Raw genomic sequence first — 23,277 nt, 5'->3', positions numbered from 1 at the left:
TCAACTATCCTGTCCTTATCATGGATGCTGTTCTAAAGTTTTTTGTTTCTCAAATGCAATTCATCACATAGTCATTTGACCAGCCCCCTTACATAATAAGCTTTACTTTTAATAGATAAACAGATCTTCATATACACAAGACATTTAACAGTGCATAAACATAGTACCTATGCTGTGTAAAAAGTATAGCATACACAGATATGTTTGTGAGTTATGTTTAATGGAAAATTGAATTCCATGCTTGTAATATGCTGTTGTCACTGTCAATTAAAACACTTAAATGTTTTTTTTTCCAAAAGGACCTTCTCTCACTGACACTGACAAATCTTAAAATAAAGTGATCCAGGCTACTGGACAGAGTTTTCTGTACAAATACAATCTAGCTGAAAACAAATTGTACTATATCCATCCTTTTCTAACATGGTAAGACAGATATGATATAGTAATTACTAATGACTCAATTTAACATGGTGGTAACACTGCCCAGATGTGTGACATTCATTTCATTTGAAGTCACTTGTAATAGTTTTGGTTTTGTGTCTTCATCTCTCTGGGAGACACCAAAAACATGTCAGCATGAGTGTGTGGCTCATACATGCACACAATTGGATTTATCAGAGACTGATGTTCCAGTCATTGGTCAAACTGAAAACGGTCCAATTCCAGTCACTGGTTGATTGATTGGTGCATGCGTGATATAAAAATTATATGGAATATTTTTCTTTCTGACAACTGCATAAACTGAAATAACAGATTTCATGGGAAGCCCAGCTTCCACTTCACTCATGAAGCTGCATTTATCAGGATAAATCCACAATTAAGCATGATTGCCTAATTTTAATTGTAGGCTCTTTTAAAATAATATGCAGGTAATAATATGCAGGTGTTCAGTTCTTCATATGTGATATTGAAATGTTTTACCCCTGTGGGTGGGCATCTGTTTTTTCATCAGTCTGAGTTTTTTGTCCAACCAATTTCTCAAAGTCTATTCACCCGACTCTTTTCAAATTTGACACACATTTAGGAGAGGTGCAGTGCCAAGTTAAATGGCTAAGTTTCTGTTTTTGGATTGTTTACATATTATTGAAAATTTTAACTTAGAAAATTTGTCCAACCAATTTATCGAAAACTATTCACCCAATTTGGCAAAATGTAATCAGATAGAAAGTAAAGACTTGGCCATAATAATATTTGTCTTGGTCTGACTAAACTACTCAAGAAGGACAGTACTTTAGTTTAATCTAGTTTACAATTGTCTTTAACGTAGAAATTCAAAATTAATCTCTGACTTAGCAGGGTATCAGTGAGCAGGAGGAGCAAAGTGTTGTGTGGTGGGGCTGGGATATTAGTAAGATCCACCTACTTTTTCACTCTTTTTGTATATTTTCATTGGGTTTCTGATCTATTTCCCTCACATGTCTTCTCTTTTTGTGTGACAGCAACATTTGGCAGCAGTTCTGGAGAAGGAGGAGCGTGTTGGTGTTGTTAATGGTAAAGAAGACTGGGTTCAGCTCCCAACCATCAGCTCATCTTCATCCACTGTCCTCAAAAACCTCTTCATGGTGCTGGACTTTCTCTTCAGGGACAGCTCCAGGTCAGAGATGAGCTAAAACAGTTAGCTAAACCAAAACCATAATTCAGGCTCTAGTATTGCACACAACTGTTTGTCTGTTGTCCCCTCTACCCTGTATCTGTAGGTTTGCTGATGACTACAGAGTGGCTTTGCAGAAGACTTATGCGTGGACCACTCAGCTGCCGCCTGACATCCCAGATGCCAATGGTTTCTTCGTGCGACCACGCCACCGACAACGGCAGAGCAACCGGGTCAAGACTGAAGTCCTGACACTGAGCTTCTGGTGCCTCAACCCTGCTGTGGTGAGAGGTTAGATGTGGCAGAATGTAGACCTCTGCCCATAGGACATATGGATCTGGTTGACTTTGATGTTTATGTTTATCCACAGTGGTTTATTGTTTCTGTGTCTCCAGGCCTTCTCTGACCTGAGTGGGGTAGTACACAGCATTGTGCTAACCTCAGGAACCCTATCACCAATGGGCTCCTTCTCCTCTGAACTTGGGGTTAAATTCACCATCCAGCTGGAGGCCAATCATGTTATCAACAAGTCTCAGGTCTGAAGCTCTACTTATGAAGTCTAGTCTTGGTTAAATGCCCTTAACAAGTCTCAAAATGTCACAGTCTTATTTAATTAAGGTAATAAATCACCTCGTGGTCTAATTAGAGGCATTTGGAGGACAGATTTCACTGATCAGAGAAAAGTAGAGAAAGAAATATTCAAGTGCTTTACTTACGTAATAGAACTACACTATGAAAATACTCCACTACAAGTAAAAATTCTGCATTCAAAACCTCACTACAAGTACAAGTAAAGGATCTGCAACAACAGCTTGCTCTCGGTTGGTAAACCATCCAGAGTGCTTAACTATTTTAAACTGGATATCCATAGATGTGCATTTATGTCCTTAAGATGTCTTAAATATGTTTTTCCAAAATGTAGGTCTCAAATATCCTCCAAAATGATCAGTAAGTCTTAAATCTGCTGATGAAAAAAACCTTTGTAAAGAATTTGTCTGCTTTGTTCTTAGTGTTTTATATTTTGCACTCATGGAAATTGGAATGAGCAGAACCACCAATAATAATTTGTAGGATTAGTGGGCGAGCTCCAGGTATACATGTTCGCAAAGATACTTAGACTGATAATGAGAGATTCCAGTCCCGTTTGTTTGACTATCCATGAAAATGTAACAGCTAAGCTAAGTAGCTTAAGCTTTACTATTATTGTGAGCCATTTATATCAGTTCTATGATATTGCCGAACGTTCTGCTAATGTTTAAACAGTTAGTCATGTGATACAGCAGAGTGGATTTCTTAGCCCTGATAGGAGATTAGTGACATGTTCTGTGAGTTTGGTTTGTTTTAATTTAGATTTGTGACAATATAAAGGAGAGCAGGGGTGTAAAAATGGATGTGTGTTTGGTCCATTTTTCAGCCACATAATAGACTGTAGAGCTGTTATAAATGGACCTCTCCTGTTGTAACACAATCATAAAATGATCATTGAGTCAATGTTAGATCTTATCAGGTGGCGTCATCATTTGCTATCCTATTGATATGACTTTAAAGGTTTCAGATTCCATCACAGGTTGTTATCCAACTACCGTACTTTCCGGACTATAAGCCGCACCTGACTATAAGCTGCGGCTGACTTTAAATCATACCTGACTATAAGCTGCAGGTGTCCACGTTGTGACATGAGATATTTACACAGAAAGATGGAAAACAGACAGATTTTTTAAATATTTAATTTCCATACCTTAACTGCTTTTTTCCAAACAGTGGCTGTAACGGCAGTAAAATGGCAGGAACACGGCTGGTTCAAAAACCCACAAAAGTCATTGATCTGTATCTTCATCTTCCTTCTGCTCATTGAAACCACTGCAGTCGTCTTCAGTGTTGGAGTTGAACATCCTCAGAAAGGCTCCGTCACACACCTTCTATGTCTCTCCGTTGTCTCTCATTGTCACTTCCGTGCTGCAGCTGTTTCCTTCTTTACAGACACATCGATTGCTTTTAACTTAAAAGCTGCAAAATATTCATTTCTTCGTGCGTTTTCCATGATGAGTGTTTGTGCATGACACGCAAAATGATTGTTAAAAGTTAAGCTTAAAATTTCTCTCATCACCTCTTCCACCTGTCTGTCTCACTTTTGCACTTCCTGCTAGAGCGCCCCCTGGTGGCTGTTAGCCTGTATAAATCTATACTCGAGCTGCATCGCTGTATAAGCCGCAGGGTTCAAAACGAGAAAAAAGTAGCGGCTTATAGTCGGGAAAGTACGGTAATTAGTTTTGACAAAATAGTTCAGTATTCACAGAACGGAGCCACTTCCTCCATAGGACTCTACTCAAACAGAACAGACCTCAAATCTGTTATGTGTTTTACCCCTAAAGATGAAGATGTTGTATCTTTAGTCATAATATGACTGACGGGAACTTTAGTAGCAGAAACTTGAGTCATAAAGTTTTTTTGTAGTCTTATGTAGTTTTTTGAAGTCTTTTTGTAACCTGGTCCAAGTTGATAGTTATAGGCTCATTTCACTTTTTGCTATTTTGTAGATGTAAGGTCTTAAATTTCATGTTTAATTTGAAGTGATCTTGAAAAGAGTCTTACAAAGTACACAAAAAGCTTACAAAGTAATGAAGTTGGCCTCCCTAAAATGCAGATACCCAGAAATGCAGATGTAAGAGAATTTTTCAAAAGCTTATTTAGCAGAAGATGGAGAAGTTTAAACTCAACCAGAAGAGGACCATTTAATCAGTTTATCACCTTCTAAATGAACACATTTGAGAAATGGTTGTTTTTTTTGTTTTTGTTTTTTTTCTCAGGAATTAAAATAAATGAAATCATCTTGTTGTCTGAAAAGCAACTAGTAACTAAAGCTGTCTGGCACCTGTAGTGGATTAAAAACTACTTACTCTGAGGAGAAATGTTAAAATTAATATTAAAAAAAATAATATTAGAAAATTAATGTTTGACTGGAAATTTCATACAAACAAATCTTGATATCTTACATTTTGTGAACAGTGCAAATGACAGTTGAACAGTATGAGTTTTACACAGTTGTAATGATAGCAGATGTTAAATAATTTGATCATGTGAACACTTTGGAAGTTTTCTTTAATGAACGTCTTCTTTGCAGGTGTGGGTTGGTACTATTGGTGCAGGTCCCCAAGGCAGGAAACTCTGTGCCACCTTCCAACATACTGAAACATATGCCTTCCAGGATGAAGTAGGAGCCCTGTTGCTACACATCTGCCAAGTTATGTCCAAGGGTGTGCTCTGCTTTTTACCTTCCTACAAGGTAAATTTATTTTTTACTAAATCAAGGTATATGAACAATGCACTGAGTTTTGGTTCTTTACTCTGTCCACATAACCTTGGAGTCAAAACTACACAAAAAACAGTAAGGACGGAGTTTAATGGTTAATGAATTGCCACAGTAGATGACTAGAAATACCTTCGAATAATACAACCTAGGCTGCAGGTATTGAATATTTTAGTATTCGAGTATTCTACTGAAAATTCCTTCGATTAATTGAGTAATCGGATGAAACTTATTTTTGCATGGTTAAAGAGCAATTATAAATACACAAGATGAAACAAGGTATTTCGCTTAATAATGAAGGACCAATTGGTTTCCTTTTTTTTTTTTTGGTAATTAACAGTTATATTTCTTACATTCATATTGTGCATACGCAACAAAATGTATTTTCTTGACTAGAAACATTTCCAGAGAGGCAATTGCGAACACAAATAAAAATAAATAAAACACAAATAAAAATAAATAAAATTTAATTACTTTCAACGTAGTATTTCTTGTAAGTATCAAAAATATAAAATTAAAAAAAAAAACATAACCATTGCCTTTTTGTTGTGCAACTTAACTTTGGCAGCTCTAAGTTTCAGAATTTACACTTTAGACAAAACAGGAATGTGTTGTGGCATATAAGAGGCAAGAACATTTGAACAAGAACTTGGAACGAGTCCATGCATGAACAGTTTGACACATTTCTGCTAAATTCAGGAGAATCAAGGCAATGGCCCCCCCCACCTTATCTGTCTGTCTCATAACCTACAACCCCACCCCCACACACACACGTCCACTTAATTGATGATTTGCTTCATTTTTGCAAGAAGTAGTTGGATTTTGCCGAAATTCGGCCATGACAAGGTAAGAGAAAACTTATACCAAGTCATGCACCATTTTGGCCGTGCTTTTGGGAAATTATCTGTGCAAATCACGGGTGTACGGCTCGCTGCCTAAATCTATGCTTGTGAAAATCGTAACAAACTAGCCACACATTCGACAGTTCCATAATGAACACAAACCTAGCCCTCCGTTATGTTAGTAAGGTACATTAACATTAATCTCATGGATTTGCGCTACGTTAATTTTATTTTATCTGGGGTCCTCCGCTCCATTCTGGGGGTCTTATGAGAAGATGCTCCATCACAGATGTGCTGTTGTTTTATGGAAGGGCCGTGTTACAACAGACACATGTCAGTGTTCACCTTGCTGTTCAGTCTGAAATGCTTCCACTCTTCCAACATATTCTGTATTTTTTATTGTGTTTTTTGTCTTTTGTCATCACTGCTGTATTCACTCGCCTCTTCCATCTTCCCGCTGCTTCATCCAAACACTTGCGCGTCCTCCGTCATCTTCCTTTGTGTGAGTAACATAAGCGTATTGTGCCATTTTGTGTCCGTGCGAAATGCCGTGCTTTGAGCTTTACAATTAAATAAGCGACTCCTTGAGGCACAGAAAATTCCTCGATCATTCTTTGTAATCGAGGTGCTCGAATAACACGAGGAATCATTTCACCCCTAATGCAGTCCTCCACAGAGGCAGACACATTACTCACAACAACGTACTATCCCAACAATCACTTTGGCTTCATGGACAATCAGATCATTTTTGTCTGTGGGAACTTTAAGAATTTTTTTATTCTTAACATTCGACCAAGAACCAATAAAATAAAAAGGAAAATTCCAAATGATTTCTGAAAATCTCTTTCTAACTAAGAGACAGCAGAGGTAATAAAAGATATCCTCAACAAAATGGAATTGTTTTATAAATTTATACAATTGTTTTGTACTGTGGGTTCCAGGAATTAATGCACTTATATGAATTGGGACTCAGTTGCAGTTTCAAAGTTGTTTCAGGTAAAAGGTTGTCACTCAGCTACTTTAATACTTACTGATGTTCACTGAATCAATGACTTTTTTCTTATGTGCAAACTGTAAAATGTATTTAAGAGGACATTTTAGATTAAAAAATACTACAAAATCCAGGCCAAGCTGCATATATGTGATCTACTCAGTGGCTTTTGTGATCTGCATGCTGTTCTCAGCACTGATGACCTGCTTACAAAAGCTGCTGACGCACTCATGCCTTGTATATTTATATGGTCTGAGCAGAGTTTTTTGGCATTTAGAAAAGACTACTTTATTATAGAGGTGTGCATACTGTTTAACAGTTTGAAGTACAAATATTTATACAATAAATACAGTGTGAAGTAGAAATAATTGAAAGCCAAATGTACTTTCGGCAAGTTTTATTTCATCTCATTTTAAAGCTCTTTATATGCAATGTGTCAAGCCTGTTATAATTAATTTCATAACAGTTCCAACTCTTTCTCAATCTACGTTTATATTGTGCATCAAAAGTTACTCCTGATATTGTATTTGAGACGTCCGTTGTGAATAGTTGGGTAATTAATTTCCACATTCAACCACTGGGAGGAGCTAGAGACCACACATTGGAGTCCAACTCACCTTTTGTTTGAAGGCACTTTTATTAACTTGCTTCATACAAAACTACAAACAATTTTCAAAACACAGAGTGGATTTGTGCTGCTAAGAAGCAGCTGCCGATGGTGTCATGTGTTAAACTAGATCAGTACTAATCAATAGTGGTACTTGTTAGATACTTGTTATCCTCACAGAACTGGATCCTCTTTCAGTTAATGAGGCCACTACTCAGAACACACTCATGGACACTTTGTCCCTCTTTGTTTGTTATGCATTTTTGTTCGTGAATAATTAATGTCCAACGTTGCTCAGTTGTCACATCAGCTTACTAAGGGCCAACTGGATTTCACTTCTCATTATGTGATTGCCCACATTACACATGTTCCACGGGTCTTTGGTCACTCAGCAATTTGGGTCAGTTAACATGCGTATTCCAGGAAAGTCACTGTGAAATAAAAAAATTTTAGACTCTCCACATTATGACTCAGAGCATTTCTCACTTGTTACCCCTTAAATTAAATATCTTCTGCTTGTGATCCTTTGTTAAACTTTGCACTGTTTTGGACTTTAGTCTATTACTGTTTCAAGGACAAAATAGACAGTAATCAGCAGGAATAAAGCACAGCCACACAGATTTACTTTGTGATGTCCAGTTATAGAACTGCTTGGGTCATGTACACTTTTTCCAAAATAAAAATTAGAAAATTCTGTCATGTTAGCTACTTTCCACCTTTTTTTTTTTTTTTTTTAAACAAACTGCAGAAGTTGGACATTTAGTCTCCTTGCATGATGCACTCAAACTCAGTGTTTCACTAACATCCAAACCAGTGGCTTCATTTCTTTGAGATGAAATGTATGAATAATAGGGATCAATTTTAAATTAGGTATTAGTTATTTTATCCCATTTTTAGAGGGTCAAACATTTAAATGCACGAAGTTCACTGTGTCTTTTAAACAGTGTGGAATCCTCTGGATTTTCCAGATTGACAATTGTCATTATTTGAACCTGTTGTGAGGTGTTATTCAGAATGACCAAGGTTGTGTAAGTGAATCATTAGTTTTATGTATAACAGTAACATTAACATGGGATAGCTCAATGAGAGCTGAAATCTAGTTTTTGTTTTGTTTTTTTTTTTGTAGTTTTTTGTGAAACATACAATAATACAATATCTAATACAAAATAAAACCTCAAATAGTCAAAGAAAGCGCTACAACTGGCTCTGCAATTCAGCCATGAGGACATAAGACTGAGCACAAGGGACAAGCCTGTCTGACCTTACTAATCTTTGTAAACTGTTCCACTTCTGCAGAGCATAAAACATAAAAAGCCTGTTTCAGAATCTCTGTTTGGCGATTTCTCAAGTAGGAAAACATTTGGATCTCATGCAGTGCCTACATGATCCGTGCTTAAAAATGCATGTAAATTAATCTGGGTGTTTACCAAATGGTACTCTGTAAGTAAATCCAGTTCATAATTAATTTGAAATAATAACTGTGAACTGTCAACAACAAAAAAATCCAAGGTAAATGAACTCTGTTTAATAGAAACATATAGTTCATTGAACCACACATGATGTTTTAATAAATATATCCCTCCTCCTCATGGCCTAAAATCTACAGTTTCACCAATCAATTGATATTACAGCATCACTGAGCCTCTGTCTTCCCATTACAATTGAATCTCAAATTACTTTACATCTGTAAAGTTGCAGTTTTGTCAGAGTGTCATTTCACATCATAGGGTGGGTCTACAGTTTTGTTCTGCCCTCGATATTTTTTCCATTTTGTCTCTGGCATATTTGCACGGTTCATGTTTGACTTGTACTTCCATGTGTCACATGCGGCGATCATTCGTCTGATTTCTCTGCGGTCCTTGTTGGCTTGCTATCTAGTTGCAGTCTCAAACAGCTGATGACACCACCATCCAAACAGTGAGAGAAAGCTAAGACCTCTGCTGTGTTGTTTTCTCGTTTTACCTTCCTTTTTTGTCAGCCTGCAATGCCAGCCAAACGGCAACTATGAGCTGTGGGATGTTTTTTTATTATTGATAGCCATGTAGGAGTCTTCTATGTCTCTCTGTGCTGATGCATTAATATTTAATCTGCAGTCAGCTCTTAAAGATGAAGAGATGAGGGGATATGAAGGGCTGGGGTATTAATTGGAGCCCGTGGAGGCCTCGTTGGTGCCGCTAAGTCCCGTCTGCGTGTGTGTGCGTGGAGAGAACACTGAGAGAGGATAGGTCATCTTCAGACATCCCTGTTCATGTGTCTAGGAGATGGTTATCAGGCCGTCATACACAGCTGGCTCTGTGATAGACAGAAAGAGCAGTGAGGCAAACAGGCCCACAGGCTCCAGGAACTGTCCCTCAAGGGTCCGCAGTTCCACTCACACCATGAAAACCTGCACTGTAAGCGACAAAGTACCACTTAAAGGTTCAGTGTGTAGGATTAAGGGGGTTTTAAAAGGAATTAATTGGAGAAATTAAAGTTAATTTTCAGAATTACTGTTATGTTTTCGTTTGTTTTAGATAGACCAGAATAGAATAAATAGCATACAATAGTATGGTAAACGTTATTATCCATTACATTTACAGGAAATGGAGATTTAGTCCTTCATATTTGATGTGTAGACTGATTGATAGTATCAGCAGGACATTTTATAAACTATTGGTATCAGAACTTTGCTCGGACAATGGCAGACATTGCGTTTCTCAAAAGGAATCACTGAGTTTGAAGGAAACTGACAAGAATCACAGGAAACCTTGAATTTCCTTAATTCTTAAATACTTGGTTTAATTGTCAGCTCCAGATTTATTACTTACCTTGAGTTGATGTTCAGTGGTCTGGATTTATACATTTTTTAAATATACAGTTGTGACCAAAAGTTTTGGGGTGACATAAATTTTGATTTCACATGCTTTACTGTTTACATTACAGTACATTGAAGAACAATTCCAAGCATTCTGTAAGACTTTTATTAGCAACTAAATGACGTGTATGTAAATAGTCAATTTGTGTTGCCAACCTGTGCCAAAGCTTTTGGCCACAACTGTATAGATAAGTTACTTAAACTTAGATGTTTGTTTCAACAGTTAACCAATTTCTAAATCAATCGAAGCCAAAAGTGTTGCATAGAAGTTGGTATTGGTCAATCATTTTGCTCTTAGCTTTTACCTGGACTTATTGTTTTATTGGTCTTTAAAAATCCTAAGGTCCTCAGTTTACTGGACCTCTTCTTTATATCTTCAGACAGTGGCTGTTTGTTCATAAAGTTCTCCATTTTGCACTGCTGTGGTTTTACAGTTACCCAGAACGGACTTCTTCTCCTTTATTTCATTCTATTTAATGTAGCATCCAGCGTTCAGGTATATTACTGTTATCTACAATGTCTGAGTGTCAACTATTTATTATACCCTAACTAAAAACTTCAAAATGGTTGAAATAAATACCGGCTATAATCTGCCTTTAGCATTTAATGTTTGGTGTGGCCACTGTAGGAGAGGGAGAAGAGGTTATTCAGATAGCTACAATCTGCTAGATGTCAATAAATACTAGATGTTGAATCTGTACAGAGTTTGTTTGGACTTTTAAAGTGAGGTTATTTATCCATAGGGTGTTTATCTGTATTCTGTCCTGCTGACCTACAGCAGATCTGGCAAAACAGACGCGAATAATGCAGTGCAATCTACTGTATGTTCATTAGAATATTTATATTGCCTTATCTCGCCATCAGAAAACCCTGTCCAGCAGCAAACTGGAATGTATACACCATCCTGTTCAAAACTGGATAACTTGTTTTACTTTATTGATCAGTATTTAAGCTTCCTTCAGGGCCGATTCTGATCATTAGAAATCAAGCAAACCCATTTTACATTATTCAAAATCACAATTTGTTGTGAAAATGAGAATTTTGAATTTGCAATTAAATAATATTTCAGCCATATTTATTATCAGCTTTCACATTTATGCCAAAGGGATTATGAATAAGTGCAGTATAAATGAATTAATAATTATCACAATAAATTTCAAAACATTATTTCTTTCAGGTCTAAAAGGTGGGTTTTTCTCATCTTGGTAAACCAGATGTTTCTTTGTGGTTTTATACTTTTCTTTATAACCATACAAACACTTGACAAGTGGGAGAACATTTCACATATATACACTTAGAATATTCAAAACAACTCTAATGATGAAATGTTGACTCACTTCCAAAATGTACTGAAGTAAAATTATAACAACATTTAGCGTTTTAGTCTAAAGAAATTAAACTGCAGAAAAAACAAATGTTTATCACACTGATGATACTTGATATAAAAAGACATTGTGATTCTACAGACTAACCCTTGACATTTATGCTTTTATGGGAGATAAAATAGTTCAATAATGCTTTCCCACTGATGATGTAAAAAAAAAAAAAAAAAACTAAACTAAACAAAAATGCTAGCTCAATGAAGTCTGTCTTAAGACGCACAAAGCGTATCTGTAATCACAGACGCACACAATTTCTTTGAGCGCCTGCTCCTCTGCTGTGGTTTTGTAGCACTTCATCCTCAACAGCCCCCCAGTTAATGCCCATTAAAACCACAGCGAGCCCCGCCGTCTGGTCCCAGCCGCCAAGGAAAGGGACCAAATCTCCACAGGAGCGAGGGACTGACGCTTTATTTATAAAAAAAAAAAAAAAAAAAAACAGAATAAGAAATGGGGGGGGGAGGAAAAAGTGGGATTTTGTGGAGGTGAAAAGATGGCTGGGAATACAAGATGCTTTTAAAGGAGATTGAGATAAGGGCCATTAGGTGATGTCGCCTCGCTGTCTGTGTGAAGACGCACCCAGCGCTGGCGCCTGGGCTCTGCCAAGCGTGTGTCAAAGTCAAAGCGGACTGCAGGGCAAACACCCACCAGCACGCACTGCGCTCAGCAGCTCCCAAGCACCAATCACACAACTGCAGGATCGCTGCCATCCCAGAGTGAGACTGTTTTTGTCTGTCTTTGTGAGCATCCTAGATTCATGAGGCAATTTGCCCAGTGTAGCATATCCCTCCTAATTTTTTTTAGAGCTGAGGTGATGTTTTATATGAGTTTTTACAGTGGAAACTTCAGGGTTATTGCTGTGTGACTAAGCTGGAACTTTTGGCTGGCTCAGGGATCAGACTTTGAAAAAAACCTCAAAGCCTCAAATGAAGCCTTTTTTATGTGCTTGTTTGGATTTCTCTGTCAAAACACAGTAGCTGAGATTTGTGTCAGTCCATTTAAAATACAGTTAAACTTGATAAGAACTTTCCAAATGAAATTAAGATCTTTATGGATTATTTCCATTGCTATGCTGTGCTTGTATTTGTGTACTGTGTCATACAATCAACACATGTCCTTATGCACTTGGGAATTCCACGAAGCAGCAACAAAGATGGCTACCAAACAAAAGCGGTTTCTCACAGATTCAGCAAGAAAACGAGCCAGATCACTTTAAAGAATGAGTCTAGTTGGTGGATGGAGGTAAAGGCCAGATTTGGGTTCAGCACTCACGAAGAGACATCGAAATTGATGTTGTGTTGAATTCCCATTCCCACAATGCACTTCGCAACAAAATTTCCAAAAAGGCCCGAGTGACGTTTCGGTTTGTTATGTTAACAAGTGGACTGTGTTTATGAAGGAGTCATCTTCGAAGTGAGGAAAGGGATTCAGGTGCGTAAGCATGTAAAGACTAATGGATTAGTGATAATTAGGATGTCACTTGGCTTGTGCAAATTTTAAAGAAAAATTTGTGATGAAAGTCATATGCTGTTTTGCGAAAGAGGAGTAATTAATGTAAAGGTAGTAGTAAACGATCTTATATATTTGCTTACTTAAATGCAGGTGAGTACTTTACTTTGGCTATGTAGAAGCAGGCAGAAAAATCTGAACTCCTATTTATTACTGTCTAGGGATGGGAATCGATAAGAATTTAACGATTGCGATTCCATTATCGATTTTGCTTACTGATTCGATTCCTTATCGATTCTCTTATCGATTCTTATTGGGCGAGAGAATAAGAGAGTACAAACGGGTGTGTTTGCATTAATGATCTTTTATATTGTCCATCTCTGCACAGAAAATATAACATATACAGTATGTACAAATAGTAATAATAGGTGACGCCGGGCCCGGTTTGGGGGGGGCGTACAGTGAAAGTGAAACTAAAGACGCTTTACTAATTCCTCTACTGCCACATTTCTACTATGTGGAACCGGTTCGACTTGGCCCGTCTCCCGTTGTTGTGCACCTCATGTCCTAGATTCACAAGCGCCGCTAAGTAACAAATCAAATGAATCACATGCTGTGGACAAATGTTTGAGCAAATTGCAGGGATTCCACCCTTTTGAAGAAATGGAAGCTTTTCAAGTGTTACAAGTGGACCTGGTGTCGTCTTTTTAGACTGTTTCTGCCTCAGTGCCATGTTGGCCACGTTCTGACCAAAACAGTGCAGCGTACACGTGATGTCATCACGCATGCGCAACGAAGGCGGAATCGATAAGCAGAATCGTTAAGCAAGCAGGCAAACGATTCCAAGGAATCAAGCTATGGGGATCCGGTTCTCGATTCCCATCCCTACCACTGTCTCATCTGTGCTGTAACTACACATGGAGTGTAGATGCAGCCGCGGCTTGTATCTATCTCTCTCTCTCTCTCTCTCTCTCTCTCTCTATCTCTCTCTATCTCTCTCTATCTCTCTCTCTCCTCTCTCTCTCTCTCTCTCTCTCTCTCTCTCTCTCTCTCTCTCTCTCTCTCTCTCTCTCTGCATTTGATCGCACAGTGTGGAGAAGTCCCACCCCAAAATGAGAGACCGCAGATTGACAAGCGGCTTTAGGGTGTTTTCACACTGGGTATCCATATCCGTGCTGTACTTGGATACGCTCACATCTTTCCCGGAGATGTTGCGTTCACAAGCACGTACTGCAGCCCATGCCCGAGTACGAGTTGGTGTTACAGGACTGAAACAGTAGGTGGCGGTGTGGAAGTCAGAAGAAGACAAACCCTTACATCATCAACTGAGCAACTGTTCTGTTCATTTGTTTACAATGGCGGCAAGAAAGGGAATATTTTTCTATCTGTGAGTGTGTTTGAGGCAAAGAGAAGAAGAGCAACCTTCGTTGTTCCTGATATATCACCGAGTGGTTCGGTCGGTAAGGCGAGTCCGTGCTGTGCGGATCTGAGGCTTTTTCAGGAGACAACAGGAGCACTGTCTATGGTCTCATGGTGATTAAGTCATTTCCGTTGTCGGAGTGCTGATTAGGTCATGTCCGTTCTCAGGCACGGATTGCTTTCACACTGCAACGTACCATAATGGAGTCCACACAGTCCGTACTCAGGACTACCTTCTGAGCTGGACTCAGGTACGGTACTCTTGCACGAAACGTTTGCATTCACATTGATCAAATTAAGCGGACTTGGGGGTCCAGCGTACTCAGATATGGACTCGGGTACGCAGTGTGAAAATGCCCTTAGACTCAACACACATACAATAACGTGACACACTATTACAAGGAAATGCGTACGGTAGATAACTGTGGCGTTTTTATGCCGCCGTTTTCTTTTACATCACTTTGCAGAACAGGAATTTATTTATTTAAAAAAAAAATAAAAAAGGGCACTTTTTTCAATGACGCAAAATGGGCAGGGACTCAAGCACTTTTTGAGCCCTATGTGTGCACGTGTTGGTTTGATACTACTGTATACAAGTAGTTAAGGAACAAGAAAGTGTTAAATTGCTTAGTACAGAAAGTGTTATTTTATTAATTACAGCGATATGATTTGTTCCGACAGTGAAATTCAGTTTTTGCTGACAAGCAAAATAAAAATATAATTTTGGGAGAAAAAAAAACAGTTCTCTTTACACACAAAACACGTACTGAAACCATGGCCCAAAAACCGAGTTACGGACTGTACCGTGGGCTACCTGTACTGTTGCACTCCTATATTTTACTGGTCTGGCCCACCTGAGATCATATTGGTCTGTATGTGGCCTCTGAATTAAAATGAATTTGACACCCTTTACTGATTGTACCTTTTGATGGGCCAGTTTTGGCCCGCAGGCTGTATGTTTGACCCCCCTGGCTTATACAGTTTAAGAACCTTTCTTACCATTTGAAACAAAAACTGAATATCGTAACTTTCATTATAGTTGGGGGAGTTGCAGTCTTGTTGTTTCAAATTGGATTTATTTAGTTTGGTACACCTGTTATACTGATAGCTGGGTGTTGTGTTCTACACAGTTGTAGTCCATGCTCAACTTACAGAGGAGAAAATGACGTATCAGTGAGAGTCATCTTCTCTGGGCAGCAGGCAGTGTTTTTGCAGCGTTCTTCGTCACCAGCAGTGTGGCTGGGACGTGTAGAGCAGTCGACAAGGGAAGGGTGGCAGGCCAGAGGTGACAGGTGGCTTCTTGCCACCAGTCTTGGCGTGATGGTTGCTGTGATATTTTGGGGTTGAATAATTTACACCGCAACAACACGTCTCCCCTCGCCACTGCGAAATGTGGCTCCTGGCTGCATGTTTCATTAATGCCATCGCCTCCAAAGTCCTTCCATTATTCAGCAGGCACTAGAGAAGCTGCGTTGTGTCGCCACACAGCTCAGTCACACCAGGGACGCAGGGAAGGAGATGAGGCCGGATGCAGAGGAGGTGGAAGATGGGGAGATAGCAGGGGGCAAGAGGGGGAAAGTGTAAAAGTACAAGAAAGACCACAGTTCATTGCATCTATCTGATTGTTTCACCACCCTGTCCCAGTTGGCAGAAAGATCTGGTCCATTTTACCGTGTCACTGGCAGAGGCTGAGCATTGCACCTTTCATGCCTAGAATGAACCATAAATTATTCACTCTTTGTTGTGCCCTTGTATGTGCTAAATACTGCTCATTCCCATTTATGTCGCCTGGGCATTCTGGTGCAGGAAGATTAGTGTAAGTTTACAATCATAAATATTGTTTTAACTCAGAATCACACAGTCCCAATTAGAACAATTCAGTCTAACTTAGGTTTCATAGTCATCTAATTTTATAGAGAAAACCGCATTTCACATGACACATTCTTTTCCCCCTGCACCCTGTGTCTTTAATTACACAGTGTGTTTTATCTTGAAATCACACAAAGGGATGTACACTTTGAGTTTGTAGAGTGACATTTTACAGCTCATCTCAGTCAGTGTCAGCTAAACACCAGCTCCCTGTCAGATGTTCTCCCTAAATTATTCATGCAGGTGCTCATGTCTGTAAATTTTGTGTCTGTAATTCTGTGTTGAGTGTCTAACACTTACCTGGTTGAAAGCCTTTGCTGAAGGTGCTGAAGATCCATTTGACTGCACAATAAAATGCTCTGCTTCACACCTACATCTGTGCCATTTACAGACCTTGCCATGTCTATGGCCTACATCAATGCATCTGGGAACCAGGCATCAATTTAAATGTGACTGAAAATGTAATGCAGTTTCATATTGTAATTTCTTGCAATTTACTACTACTGCCTTTTTTTTAAAGAAATGTGGACATTGCATGTATGTACTACTAGTGATAGTATTATAGATTTATCCAAGACAGTTTGTCCGTCTGTCCGAATTGTATTTTAAAACTCTATATCTCAAGATTCAATATGATCTGTCAGTAATTATAGGTTTCCAGGATGTTACTGAGAGAACTGCACAATCACATTATTATGCAAACTTAACGGATCATGACAAATGATTGAAATTCATTTTATACCTGCTCCATGTATGCGCTCAAAAAATGATAACTTCTGCATGCATTTAGTTATTTGTTCTGTATTCCAGTGCTTTGTTGATAGACCGGTATAGACTAACCTTTTACCACAAAATGAAGAGCCTGCCAGGCTTTGCTCTTTGACATGAAACTCCTGTGGTTAAATGAGACTGCAGCAATTGTTGGGGACATTAAATGTCATTATGGCTAAATGCCAAACTAATTTAATTACTCTTCTGTCTTTACAACACCTTGTTTTCCAGTCTTACAAACTGTTCAGTCATTAGTCTCATCACCAGTAAAGATTTTTTTGGAGGGGAGGTATCCATGCAAAATCTACAAGTTGGAAGATGAGTGGTGGTTTTGTTGTACTTTTTTCACGGCCTAATGCTGTTGTTTTTACTCATGGTGTTTTCAGTTACCCTTCAAAAATTGTGGAAATGGGTTTCATTTATAACATGTAAGTGTCATCAACCATTGTTTGCCATAGACTGAATTTTGTGGAAAAAATGTCTTCAACTTTTGGTTCAGGTAGCCTGGTGGATATAACCCATATAGACCTTGTTCTTCATGTCAGAAGGGTTGATTTGAGTGAGTTTGAGTGGGTTTGTTAGGCCCTACAGTTTGTGGTTTGTTGTCTGTCAACTGTAAATACATTTTGGTTTTGTTTGGAGGAAAAGATGTGGTAGAGCTTGTTCTAATGCGCTCAGGTAGCACTACACTTATGAAGCACGCGTAATATTTTCCTGTGAGTTTTTTAATTTTTCAGAACAACTTAGGATCACTTAATTATGATACTGCTTGCATATGAATGTTATTTTGTTTTTTTGCTGCAGAGGATGTCAGACTGGCTGCCCTTCATTGCTTGTGAAGACACTGCAGAGAGAAAGTAGCCGAATGAGGCTCAGACCACCTTCGAATGTGGTCTGGGTGATTGGATGTCAGTGCGTCCTAAATATGTCGAGGGTGCGTTCACACCTGGCATTATAGCTGTCCACGTGCGATCAGGTCACCCATCGTGCATGTTAATGCCAGGTCTGAATGGGGCGTAAGAGTAACTCAGAACCAGTATAGAATGACATCTGATGGAAACATCACCTTCCCTGCTCTGAGGTGCTGGAACCAGGCCTAAGAGGACAGTTTAGATGATAGCATCTGGTTTCTGGCCTGAACTTTTGGAGAGTAGAAAATATGCAACCACATGACCGGTCTGCAGTGTTTTTAATTTTGCAGCAAGTGAAGGCAGGAGCCTTGCCATTTTGCCCCAAGTAACAAAAACTGGATTTTGGGAAGTGGAATATTATCTCTGGCCTCAAGAGTGTTGGCCTTTCCCCAGTACAATCATTTTACTTCCTTTATTCACACTGGTTTTTATCTGCTCTGTCTCTGTTCTCCTTACAATCCTTGAGGAATCGGCTCCTTTCTGAGTTCACCCTGGCAGATAATGGCTGTTTTGTTTAGTGGCAGATTTACTTAAAGTACATAACATGAATAATGCATCTTCTGCTCAAGACCGCACTGGAAAGCAAATACAGGACAAACGGTTTGCAGAGTTGAAGGCACACGTAAAAGTGGTCCTTGTCTATGTAACACTGCATATTTAGTGAATGTGCCATGTTTTATTAATGCATCTGTCCTGGTTTCACTTGCTTTCACTTTAGTAGGCCCCAACTTGACGAAATCTTGCCCATGCTTCAGTTCACTGTTATGAGGCAATTACACTAGCATGCTAGAAACTAACACTCTTACACTGACTCTTGTCCCTTTTTTCCTCCAGTGTTTTCCTCTGCGCTGCACATAATCCACAGAGTAAACCCGTTTTTGACTTGTGTGGTGTTCTTGCAAAACACTTGGTTTGGCTATTGAGGTTGGTAGACAGAAAAGGTTTACTACTGGGGACAAGATGTTACTGAATACTCCCCACATTCCTCCTATCTGGTTGCCCCATCTGCATCTGGCACAAGCTTAACGGCCTGACACCATTAGCCCGTTGAGAAGTTTTTTGCTGACTACAAGAACTTCTACTTGACCCTTCTAACACATTTCCAAGCCAGTGAAGCTGCTCTTTGGTTGTGAAGCCATGCTTATTCAAGGATATAATCTGCACAGCACAGACATGAGTGGGGCTGTGGTAGGATGAAGGCTTTTAGATCAATGTGCCTCCTCTGGGAGCTTCTGACTTTTTGCACTAACAATAGTACAGCAACAGTGATTTTATTACAGAGAGGCTTAAGCGCATCAGCTCTCTGCCAAATAGGAAGCATGAAAAGAAATCCAAGCTGTTTGAGGACATGCAAGCAAAACATGGGTAGCTAAATGCTTCCTGCTCTCTGTCACAAGCTTTGTGTTTCAGAATGGAAAAATGTTGTCGTTACCTGAATTTGTCAGCACCATTTTCCCCGAATTTTCTTCTGTACCTCATTGGTCACTACCTCAACTCACTGAGGCCCTCCCACTTCATGTCATGGATTGTCTGGAGAAAAGTCATGTGACAACTTCTAATTAGTTCAGACGGCTTTGGAAATTCTAAATTTCTACTCCAAATACTGTTTTTAATTTGAGTTTTTTGAGGTTGACAGTTGGGGCCTTATTAGTATGTTTATTCTAAATTTAACCAGTTGATTACTTTTCACTGGAATCGGATAAAATTTTTATTGAACATTCATAATTTGCAAAATCTATATATGTAAATAGCTGTTGTGATCAAATTAAGAACACATAACACAAAAACAACAAAAGTCACTTGCAAGGATCTTTCATTGCATAATAATATTTCCAACATTTTTCCACTTCTTTTCCGGGAAATTTAGATTTTATGTATAATTACCACTGTTATGCGTAGAAACAGCAGGTAGACTCATTAGTTATCAGTAAATTCGAAGATATTTTACCATATGTTGTGATGCATGATGCTTATCTGTTGTTATATTTAAGGTTGTCGCACAATTTTGAATTTGTGTTCATGTAAAGATATTATGATGAATTCCTTTAAGTCTTTACGACAGTTTTTTTTTAATTTGCCTCCCTTGAACAACAGGGGTGAAAATTCATGGTAAATAAAGAAAAATAATTAAAGAGAAAGTAATTTTGGCATTCATCCACAATTTCAACAATTGGTGCATGCATCCATACTTCTGTCAATAATGTATTTGATCGTGCATAAAATATAATCTTGCTAAATGCAGGTTTTGATTTTAAAAACTTTTTTTTTTTTTTTTTTACAGAAAAATACATTTAGTATCATTTAATTAAAAATACAACATCATCTTCCCAAATCCTTGGGAAATGTATTATCAAATTGCAGATTTTTTCAAGTCTTGCAAAGTCTGAATATATCATGTAATGTTTAGAGTTCTTTGAAGTTTAAAAAATACACTTACTTACTTTTAAGGGTATTAATGTTTGTGAGAGTAAGGTGAAAGAAAATATGTTCAAACATATGTAGTCTATCATGTGTGTTGTCCAGCAGATTTTGTTTCTGCATTGTTTTCTGCGGGGGATTGTCAGTCTCAGGAATCTGTTTCTATTTTTGGCTCATGTTTCTTGTCAGTACTTAGAACCTGATTCTTACTTTGATATGATCAGATGCTGGACAAACTCCGAGATCGATGGATCAACACCGGACTCTGGGAGAAGCTAGAACAACACAAAACTGTAATTGCAGAGCCCCGTGGCGGGGGAAAAGGGGACTTTGATGAACTGCTCAGGATGTACTACGATGCCATCAAATACTGTGAAGAAAGAGGTGAGAGTGGGACACGTCATAAAATGGACTTTGGATCAGCAAGTGGTTTTGGCGCATCGGTCTGAGCTTTCACTGGTGTTTGATGGCTGCAAATGCAGAATGAGTGAATGAACGAATGGTCTCTTGATGATGATGATGATGATATTGACAGCTTTTTGCATGTGAAGATGGTTTTGTAGCACATATACATGTTTAAAGGTGCACTTCATTTGATTTTTTTTTTAGATGGTGCTCTGCTGATCGCGGTCTGTCGGGGTAAAGTAAGTGAAGGGCTGGACTTCACTGATGATAATGCCAGGGCAGTGGTCACTATTGGAATCCCCTTCCCAAACATCAAAGACCTCCAAGTAAGTAGATCATAGAAGCTGTACCCACTAATTAATCAGGCCCAAAAGTCCTTGAATTGCTCACCTCTGCATCACTTATTTTTAAATGTTGTGCACTTAGTCCTCTACTGTCTGTTAACCACTGCATTTGCAGTTCATCACATCACAGTTCACTCTCATGTTTTGGGTGGACACATAAAGGATATGGTTTTATACAAAACAAAAGGTTAGATTTTCATTCAAACTGACAAGTTAAATTCATGATTGAGTTTCTCGTACAGAGCAGCACAGTCAGGTGTGGCAAAACAATTTTATAAACTTAAAGGTGAAGACAATACAAGGATCTAAATTTCTGACATGTTCTCCACTGTCCAAATAATAGAATATTCTGTAGTCTCATTCTCAGGTGTTATATTTCAACATTTTTTGAGGGTCTTGTGAAATGATTACATGCTACCGTAAGTGTTTTTATGATTTTGTTTCATTTGGGTAGCTGTATTTATCACTTTAAAATAGACCAACTGATTGGAGACTACATGTATCCATGGGCCACAAGAAAGTTTTCCAGAAACACACTGTGGATGCTGGACTTTGAATTTGAATTTAATGTCTAACTATATCTATCTGAGTATATTTTTACAGTCTAAATGTATGCATATTGAGTGTGATATTTTTAATAGTATTATCTGTTTTTGTTTTGTTTTGATTTGACTACAAAATCAAAAACAGGAAAACAACCAGTTTTCATACTTTTTATTTTAATAATAGAAATGCATATCGTTTTGTGGTTTTACTTTGAAAAATGATTGCTTGAATCATGGACTTTATTGTCAGATCAGCACCAACAGTGAAAGTCCATTTCTGATTTTACTGTTGTTTGCACCATATGTTTTGTCACACTGTAATGCTTTACTTGGATACACTTCAAAATATGTTTTATACCCCAGGGCGGGCGGGGGTATTAAACCAGGTGTCCCAGGAATTATGTTAGGAATCTGTCCATCCAAGATTTTTGTCCAACCTATTTCTCAAAGACTATTCACCTGATTCTTTTCAACTTTGACACACGTGTTCTTTACCACTGGGAGAGGTATAGTCCACAGTTTGATGGCTGTATTTCAATTTTTAATTTTTTTTTTTTTTTTTTTTACAAATCTGTAAAAATTTCAACTTAGAAAATTTGTCAATTCCTCAAACGTTTTTCACCTAATTCTTTTCAAATTTGACACATGTTCTTTACATGTGCCTTTCTCTCACATATTGCATTTTAAAACATTGAAAGTCAATAATAATAATAATAATAATAATAATAATAATAATAATAGTACATTTTATTTATAGGCGCCTTTCAGGACACTCAAGGTCACTGTACAAAGTTGTTAAAAGTAAATAAAATAAATAAAACACAATTACAATTACACATATACATATATAAAACACAAAGGTTCATAAAATGGCAGTGGATAAAAGTGAAATTATAGAATTGAGTAGGTCTGTCTGAATAAATAAGTCTTAAGCTGGGATTTGAAGGTGGTAATAGAATCACAATTTTTTATGTATTTCGGGAGGGCATTCCAGAGGCGGGGGGCTGAGCGGCTGAAAGCTCTGGACCCCATGGTAGTCAAGCGGGCAGGTGGGAGGGTGAGTTGGATAGATGAAGATGACCTGAGACTGCGGGTGGGAGTGTTTATGTGGAGGAGGTTACTGAGGTACTGAGGGGTGAGGTGGTTTATGGCCTTGAAAGTGAGAAGTAGAATTTTATACATGATGCGAAATTTAACAGGAAGCCAGTGGAGTTGTTGCAGGACAGGTGTTATGTGACTCATGGATGAGGTTCTGGTGACGATATGGGCAGCAGAGTTTATGAAGAGATTTGTTTGGTAAACCAAAGTAAAGGGAGTTGCAGTAATCTAGGCGGGATGTGACCAGGCTATGGACCAGAATTGCAGTATTGTTGGGGGAGAGGGATGGACGGAGACGGGAGATATTGCGCAGGTGGAAATAGGCTAAACGGGAGATATTATTAATATGAGATTGAAAAGAGAGGGTGTTATCAAGGATGACACCCAGACTCTTAACCTGGGGGGAGGGAGAAACTGGGGAATTGTCAATCTGAATGGAAAAGTTATTTTAGATAGGGTGGATTTAGTGCCAATAAG

The 23,277-nt window shown here is 38.4% G+C and overlaps 1 protein-coding gene across 1 annotated transcript in view; it reads left to right on the top strand.

Moving 5' to 3' along the window:
- brip1 (BRCA1 interacting helicase 1) overlaps positions 1-23,277 on the top strand; it is a 62,194-nt gene that overhangs the window by 21,032 nt on the left and 17,885 nt on the right. The window contains exons 11-16 of the mRNA XM_030152884.1: positions 1,440-1,594; positions 1,698-1,875; positions 1,987-2,127; positions 4,713-4,874; positions 20,633-20,792; positions 21,018-21,139. Coding sequence (XP_030008744.1) covers positions 1,440-1,594; positions 1,698-1,875; positions 1,987-2,127; positions 4,713-4,874; positions 20,633-20,792; positions 21,018-21,139 — 918 coding nt within the window. The remainder of the gene's footprint in view (positions 1-1,439; positions 1,595-1,697; positions 1,876-1,986; positions 2,128-4,712; positions 4,875-20,632; positions 20,793-21,017; positions 21,140-23,277) is intronic.

Source organism: Sphaeramia orbicularis, chromosome 13 (genome assembly GCF_902148855.1).
Source record: "Sphaeramia orbicularis chromosome 13, fSphaOr1.1, whole genome shotgun sequence".
NCBI lineage: Eukaryota > Metazoa > Chordata > Actinopteri > Kurtiformes > Apogonidae > Sphaeramia > Sphaeramia orbicularis.
Note: the sequence above shows the minus strand (reverse complement) of the source record. Positions and strands in the feature narration are given on the sequence as shown.